We start from the raw sequence: 8717 nt of genomic DNA, 5'->3' as shown, positions 1-8717 counted from the left end.
CAGAGCGAAAACGACGCTCTGCAGCCGCCGGAGGACGGTGCACACCCCCAGCAGATTAAACCCTAAGATACGAACAGCAGATAACAAGGCGAAAAAGTAGGGTTTAGGGTTTAGTGTTTAGGGTTTAGGGTTTAGGGTCTGGAGTACCGCTTCAGCCCCCCCTCCACGGGGTTGTAGCTTGCGGTTTGAGAGTTAAAAAGTGCATAAAACTATTTAATAAAGGAAGGAGAAGATTTGTTCACTACCATCGAAACCCTAAGCCCTAAACCCTAAACCCTAAACCCTCGCATGCATGCAGCCCCACGTTGAAGGGGCCCCTGCAGCTGCCGAAGCTGTTAGTTTTGAGGGTTCGTGGTCTACGTAAACATTTGTAGAAATATTTTTCTTTAATAGCAGCATTTTCTTAGCCTTTTTGCGTTTGGCTGCCCTCCGGTGTACAGGGTGTACAGACAGCTGAGGTGTACATACACCTCAGCTCAAGTTGTACAGCTTTTGTTGTGTTTAGTTGCATGCAGCCCCAAAGAAAGGGTTTTACTTAATCTTCTGTCTGCAGTGAGCGGGCAGCGGGCGGCACAGCTCAGCCACAGCCCTTCGTATGCATACGCAAACCCTAAACCCTAAACCCTAAACCACAGACGTGTATATCCCAGCGTTTTGCGTTTAACTGCTTAATGAACGGCATGAGAGGAAACAGCGACAGAAAATTTGTTGCCTCTTCTATCGTTCGTGTTTATCTTCTGTTGTTTGTTAGCCTCTAGCAAATAGATATATTTCTGTCCTACATGTATGTATATGTATATATATATATATATATGTATATGTCTCCTCTGACGCGTGTTTAAACAAATAGATCTGCTGCCTCACGCCCTCCTTGCTGTTTTGCTATATCTCGTGTTCGCTGCTGTCTCCCTCGGGTGTATAGGGAGCTCTCCTGTCGCTTTCTGTGTTGTTGCTGTGCCAACTAGAGAGGGGTAAGAGAAATGAAACAGATATAATTAAGCAGCTGCATGAAGGCAAGAGCTGCTGCGGGGCAATTCACAGAGCAACAGCAGCAGCAGCTTCAACAGCAGCAACAGCTGTTCCTGCTGCTGCGTCTTTTGCTGCTGCTGTTGCTGCTGCCAGCTTCGTGCGCAGCAGTCGCACTACCATTATCATCCCCGCAGGCTGTGCAGGCTCTGCAGCTCTGCAGCGGGAGCTTCAGATCTAGGCTTTAGGGTTTAGGGTTTAGGGTTTAGGGTTTTGAAGGGGGCGTTGCTGTCGACCTCTGAACGAGGGTTTATCCACAGAGACACCCTGAAGTGGGTTTGTCTAAGGTTTATATATATTTATTAGGGTAGCGCTGCGGTGTACGTACACCTCAGCAGGTGTACATACAGAGACCCAGCCTAAACCGTATGCATAAACCCTAAACCCTAAACGCTAAGTAGGTGGGGTCACCAACTTGAGAAGCCACAAGACGCGAGCGGCTTTGAAGGACCTCCCAATCGACTTGAGGAAAACACTTTCTTATTAATTCTCCCTGCACGAAGACATATAAAAGAAAACAAAAGTATTTGTTTTATTTGTTTGTTGTTTATTTGTTTTTTTTGTGTTTATGCGTCTATCTATCCACGTCTCTTTTGCTTTCATGCACTTAAGGGGCTCCCACTGTACGGAAGAGGAGACAGCAATAAAAAATAAACAAAACAAAGAAATAAACGACTAAGAGACAGTGAAATGAGATAAACAGAGACAAAAGGTATGTACAGAGACAGACAGAGACAGAAGATGAATATAGAGACAAATAAAGAAGCTATATATATATATATATATATACCTAAGAAAAGATAAAGAGACAGACAGAGGCTGAAGATATATATATATATATATATAGAGAGAGAGAGAGAGAGAGAGAGAGAGACAGACAGACAAAGAAGATATACAGAGACAGACAGAGACAGAAGATAGACAAAGAGACACACAGAGACAGAAGGTAGGTAAAGAGAGACAGATGAAGAAGTTTATATGGACAGGGACTGAGAAAGAAAATGTATAGGGACAGACAAAGACAAGCGATGAATAAAGAGAGACAGACAGATACAAACAAAGATATCCCTGTCTCCTTTTCTTGTTCATTCCCCGATACAAGCAAAGACAAAGGCGCTAGGACGAAATAAACAAACAAATAAACAAACAAATAAACAAACAAACAAACAAATAAACAAATAAACAAATAAGCAAACAAGCAAATGAGCAAACAAGTAAATAAATAAACAAACAGACAGCCAAACAAACAAACAGTAGACAAACAAACAAATAGACAAACCGACAAACAAATAAACAAACAAATAAATAAACAAACAAACAAACAAATAAATAACGGCTATAAGGATACGTGTAGTAGGAAAGGAGACAGAAGAAGTCTTACTTTATTTTGATGAGCGAGAAGATGTAAGACCCAAGCCCCTCTGTCTCTTCTTTCTATACTTGTATCTACAATCATATACAGCCACTCCCCTACAGCTAATACAAACCTTGTGCTTCTTTTTGGGTCTAACTCTATCTGAATAGGGTTAATAAGAAGAGACAGAGAGCCTAAGCAGCCGTCTAATCCTAAAGATAAATAAGAATTCATACACTCAAACCAGAACAGATGGCAGCGATGCAGCAGCAAAAAACGACGAGCCCAGCGGGGGCGCTGCACCCAACGACCTCTGCCTAAAGGAGACACATTCACTGAACCTGCAGCAAATAAACATCAAGCAACAGCAGCAACAGCAGCAGCAGCAGCAGCGGCAGCAGCAGTAATAATAATAATAATCATCATCATCAGCATATCATCATTCAGCAACAGCAGCAAATCATCATTTTATCACACAAAGGAGACACATGCACAGAACCTGCAGCAAATGAACATCAAGCAGCAGCAGCAGCAGCAGCAGCATATAATCTTTATTCAGCAACAGCAAACCATTATTATCACACGGAGGAGACACATGCACTAGTCCTGAAGCAAATAAGAATCAATCAGCTGCAGCAGCAATTCATTATGCAGCAGCAGCAGCAGCAAATGCAGAAGCAGCAAAAGCAGCAGCATGAGCGTAGACTCCAGCAAAGACAACCCATAGCCCCTAGAGCCCCACCACCACAACACGTCTAGGGTTTAGGGTTTACGATTTAGGGTTTAGGGTTTAGGGTTTAGGGTTTGGGGTGTAACATGAAAGAAAGAGAGTCTATCTAGCCCACCACCCCAACATGTCTAGGGTTTAGGGTTTAGGGTTTAGGGTTTACCATGGAAGAAAGGGAGTCTATCTAGCCCGCCACCCCAACATGTCTAGGGATTAGGGTTTAGGGTTTAGGGTTTAGGGTTTAGGGTTTAGGGTTTAGGGTTTAGGGTTTAGGGTTTACCGTGGAAGAAAGGGAGTCTGTCTAGCCCCAACTCCCCCGTGGCATCCTCTAGGAGATAGCCATTGAATGCAACTGCGAGTTTTAATGAAGAAGGAGACAGCTGTTTATATACAAATTGTTTTGTTACAAGTCTTTCAAAAGACCTCCTCGATATAACTCCTGGGTTTGTTATATATGTTCTTTGTCTGCTAAAAGGAAGAGCAGCAGCAGCAGCAGCAGCAGCAGCTCCTTTTGCTGCTGTCTCTGTCTCTCTACCTGTCTCCGTCTCTGTCTCCTCATGCATACTCACACTCCTAACCACCAAGCCTGAACACCGACGCCCCTCTACTGCTGCTGCTGTTCCTGCTGCTCCGCTGCTGCTACCTGCAGCAGCAGCGGAAGCACACCCAGCAGCAGCAGGAGCACCTCCAACTGCAGCAGCAACCTCAGCAGCAACAGACGCAGCAGCAATGCCAGCATCCCCCAAGCCAGAAGCACCGGAAACGCCTCCTGCTGCACTTTCACCTGCAGCAGCACCAGGGGCAGCAGCAGCAGCAGGTGCTGCAGCTGCTGCGGCTGCAGCAGAAGCAGGTGCAGCAGCAACACCTTCGTACACCCTGTCTATATCTGTATCAGTAGACGTCCTCTCTAACTGCTCTCTAAGTCCTTCAACTATGAGGCCCCTTGTCTCTGGTGGCGAGGGGCTCAGATGCCGCGCGCTGCTGCAGTGCCAAAGCCCCCCTCTGCTGCTGCTGCTGCTGCTGCTGCTGCTGCTGCACTGACAGAGAGGCCCTGATGGGCCAGCCAGAGGAACACCAGGGCAAAGGACTCTGCTAATAATATTCACTCCCGTGTTGGGGGGGGCGCCCGTAAGGCTCTTGGGTTGCTGCTCCCGCTGCAGCTGTTGCTGCAGCTGCTGCTGCAGCAGCAGCTGTTGCTGCTGCAGCTGCTGCTGAAGCTGTATCTGCTGCTGCTGCAGCTGCAGCTGCAGCTGCTGCTGCTGACGCAGTAGCAGTTCCTGCAGCGTCTCCTGCTGCTGCTGCTGCTGTTGTACAGGCTGTAGCTGTTGCTGCTGGAGCAGTTGCTCTGGAGGGTGTACCAGCTGAAGTGGTGGCTGGTGCAGTAGAAACAGCTGCTGCTGCTGCTGCTCCAAGGGGGACCCTGCTGCTGCTAGCATATTGCTGCTGCTGGCTGTGCTGCAGAGGTCTGCAGGCAAAGAAGCAGCACCCCCCACCCCAGCCATTAGGCCCGTATCCCCAGACTCTGCCTCCATGCTGCTGGTGTTGCTGCTGCTCTTGCCTTCACTGCTGCTGTTCATGCTGTTGCTGGTCCTGTTCAGGCTTGAGCTGTTGCTGCTCATGCTGCTGCTGCAGCTGCTGTTGCTGCTGCTGCTGCCGTCGCTGCCCTCCACCTCATCACTGGCGGTTGAGCCTGCTGTGGGCATATTCTCCATTCCTGTGTTTATGCTGCTGCTGTAACTGTTGCTGTTGCTGCTGTTGCTGCTGTTGCTGCTGTTGCTGCTCCGACGGCTGCTGCTGCCTCGTCTGCTCTGTCTGCTGCTGCGCCGGTGGCCCCACCTCCTGGGCATCGACCTAAACCCCTCAAAGCAGCAGAAGATAAGAGTCTCAAAGACAGAGATGTCTGCGATGCTGCGGCAGCTGCTGCTGCGTCTTCTGCTGTTGCTGTTGCTCTCTCTGCTGCTGCCGGCGCTGCTGCTGCTGCTGCTGCTGCTGCTGCTGGGAACGAGCACTGCTGTTGTTGCTGCTTGTAATACACCAAAAGAAAGCTGCTTCACTGCCCTTTTCCAAGAAGAATAAATTATTCTTCTTCAATAACACATTTAAACCCTCTCTGTCTTCGTGCGTATGATGAGAGCAGCAGAAGAGGAGCTGAGGGCCATTGGTCATGGGCCACAGCAGGTAGAGAAGCGATTAGAGAGAGTTCTTTTTAAACTCAAAAAAGAAAATAATTTAATTGTTTTTAAAACAATAAATTGCTGTTGTTGCTGCTGCAGCTGTTGCTGCAGCAGCAGCAGCAGCAGAAGAATAAAAGATAAACAGCGCCGCACAATGTCGATGGGTGGTGCTCCTGCTCAGGCCCTCAGCACTCTGACAAAGATCTTCTTTGTATGAGAGTAAATATATTTATTTTGTTTAATAACAATAATAATATTATATTAATAATATTTTTAATAAATAAATAATTAATCATTCAACCGTGCAGCTTCTACTGCAGCAGACAGCTCCCTCTCACCCCCCAATCGAGACCTGCGATATACTACATAGTTGGGGGGCGTAAGGAAAGCAGCTTTTTATGTATTTGTTTGTTTCTTAACTTGTTTAATACCTTTACCCCTATTGTTTTACAGCTAATGTCTACTCCTTTATGCATAGGAGACCCAAACTACACGGTGTCTCCCCAACCCCAGGACTCTTCTATTAACTAGAGGTCTAACATATAGCAGCTGTCTCTACTCAAGGATTTGCTGTAGGAGTTGGAGACAAAGCTAAAGAGTTAAAGAGGAGAGGGAGAGGAAGAGGGGACCCCTCACAAGACAGCAGCAACACTGTAGAAAGAAGTAGCAACAGCAAGAAGACACGCGTATAAAAGCTGCTCAGAGGCTGACAAAGACAATAATATTATCTCCAAACAACCTGAGGGGGTTCTTCTGAGGATCTCTTATGAAAAATAATTATTCCCCAGAAGCATAGGCGTGCTTTCATAGACTCAACTCAAAAAACTGTTATGTATCTCTACATGCTGGCTGTAGCAGACACTCTGCTGCTATGTTAGAGGCTTCCTTACCCACTTACATATGGGGTGTACGTTGATCTTTACTCCTTTGCTGCAATCTATATGCATGCTTTTCTGGGGTCAGTAGGGCCCCAAAGGCCCGCTTGACTTCTGCTGACGCACTGACGGATGCTCCGAGGTGGTAGTACCTCAGAGCATATCTTCTTGTCTTGTTTGGCTTCGACACCAGCATCTAAACGCCTCTCCTAATTCATGTGCAAGACACAGAGCACAATATCTTCTTAGTGGCTACCCCACTGTGGGGGCCTCTCCGCACGAGCAGAGGGCCTGCAGATGCAGGGGTAGAATACCGCTTACTTTCTTCTCTTTCTACGTTAGTAGAAGTCAGGCACACGAAAGCGATAAGTGCTGATTGAAGGAGAGAGAGGGAGCAGATGTAGCATTACCTTTTTAAAGTGGCGTAAAGGCTGCTTACAAAGGAACAAGCAAGATCTTGAGCATTGTGTACAGGGTTCGCGCATGCAGCAGAAATTAATTGCTGATTGTGCATGCATAGAGAATTGTACTGCGGCGCTACCTGCAGCGAGGCTCGATGTAAGTCTCTGCAGGCTGCCTCCTTCATCACAAATCTACGCCCTTGGGCTGAGGGTCTCTGAATCTCTAGAGAAGGTGGAGGAGGTAAGCTGTTCTTTAGAAGTACTTGCCTTAAGTCTTGTGGCTGGACTGCAACTTACGACGGTCATCGGGTGCGACCACGTACTCTTCTCACAAATTACTTCCTATATATCCCCCCGCATTAATTTCTCTTCGCTTGCAAGCCTTAATATTTATGAAGTGCTGTGCTTCACTCGGTAAGGCTCCTATACATTTGGGGAAGCATTTGTCTAACATAAGCTGCTTATATGAGAACATTAGCCAGAATTAATGTGCGTTATTCATTATAATGAATGTAAAGTCCGCGCATGCAGCGTTAGGAACATCAACAACACCGCGGGAATCTCAAGGAAGTCTGATTACACCTCAGCACCTCAGAGGGAAGATTGTATAGGCCAAGCCTATCTTTTCTTCCCTTACACGCTGAAGTCCTCCTGAGCTTCATTTGTATTTAAAGGCAACTCTGGTGAACTATGTTCTCCAGTGCAGTGTCTAAAGGAGGGCTTAGTTTTATTTTTAGAGTGGGTCGTGGCCGCAAGTTTGAGTTGTTAGTGCTTGTGAGTATTTCAGTACCTGAGGCATCAAACCAAGAAGGCTGGCTCTATATAGCCTAGCTACTGCATGCAGACGGCTTATAACCCGACAGTTTAATGCATAAACAACAGCAAGAAGCTGAGGCATCCATAGAAAACTTCTACTGTATACCCAGCAGCTTGTCTAGCTAACCGCACCTCACCGATGGATGCTGCTCGGGCCCTCCACATACAACCTCAGAATATACATTTTAAACTCATAAAGACCTCTCTTAGCCGTATAATAAAACTAAATGTGCTTATAATAAAAAGAGTATTGCCTTGTGGCTAACAGCCAAACCATTTGCAACTGTCCGAGTTAGTATAGTGGCTAGTATTTCCGCCTGTCACGCGGAAGACCCGGGTTCAATTCCCGGACTCGGAGTTAATTAATTAATTAATTAATTAATTAATTCTAATTAAATGATTAAATCATGTTTTTTATTTTGTTCAAACAATACTAGCCTATTTTCTTCATATATTTTCTCTTTTAATAAGCTCTTACAACCCGTCTTAATAGTAAAAGGAAGCTGAGCATATATAGCAAACCCTGAGCAACCAGCAGCAATCCGTAATCTATGCGTACACTCCGAAGTTAGTGCAAGTCCATAATTCAGCGGCATTTGCCAGAGTTCAAAAGCAAATCCAGCGTCTGTAGCATGAATGCATGCATGCATGCATTGCATGCATGCAATAATAATACACTATTTGGTGTTTTGGGTTCTTTCTGTTGAATTTCTACGCGCATGCGAGTGTAGATGAAGCTGCCTTTAAACGGAGTTAGAAGAGCAAAGTGTGAATTATTTTTTTGTATATGTCTGTTTATCTCTTCCTCTTGTTGGTGTATATACAGCAGCACCCCAACAACAGCCTCATGCTACGAGAACATATTAATATGTCTTTGCGTATATTTACGTGTGGGGTGTATCTTGAGTTTGTGGTGTATATGTTTGGAGTGTATGTTGAGCTGTATGCATGATCTATCCTCTTGCTTCATAGAGCCTCCTTATATGCTTTTCTTCTGTCTTCATTCCTGTAATAGGGCAGCAACGATGCTTCCTTACAAAGCTAACAATACAGCGATAACAAAATACAAAACCACTGGGAGCGCATGCAGCGCCTTCTCGAGGAAAATAACACAGCGGGCAAATGCGAGGGTCCTGCAAACAAAATACAAAAAAATATATAAACGCAAAATTCACAAAGACAAAATTCATATCGATAAAAAATAGGAGGCATACAACACTTCTCTGTTATTCAAGAATTATGCATGCATGCGCATATAAATATATATATATATATATGTATATATATATATATATATACATGTATATATGCATACATATACAGATACGCTAACATATACATGCA

General features: G+C 45.4%; 1 protein-coding gene across 1 annotated transcript; it reads right to left on the bottom strand.

Moving 5' to 3' along the window:
* Positions 1-2712: 2712 nt before the first annotated feature.
* Positions 2713-4810, bottom strand: EAH_00058710 (hypothetical protein; the record flags this gene model as incomplete). Its single annotated transcript, XM_013393638.1, has 2 exons — positions 2713-2721; positions 3677-4810. The coding sequence occupies 2 exons, from the start codon at positions 4808-4810 to the stop codon at positions 2713-2715; spliced, it is 1143 nt and encodes a 380-aa protein (XP_013249092.1).
* Positions 4811-8717: the final 3907 nt, after the last annotated feature.

The sequence above is a fragment of the Eimeria acervulina genome, genomic scaffold, assembly GCF_000499425.1.
Source record: "Eimeria acervulina Houghton genomic scaffold, Eah_scaff1340, whole genome shotgun sequence".
Classification (NCBI taxonomy): Eukaryota; Apicomplexa; class Conoidasida; order Eucoccidiorida; family Eimeriidae; genus Eimeria; species Eimeria acervulina.
This window is presented reverse-complemented; position numbering and strand designations above follow the sequence as displayed.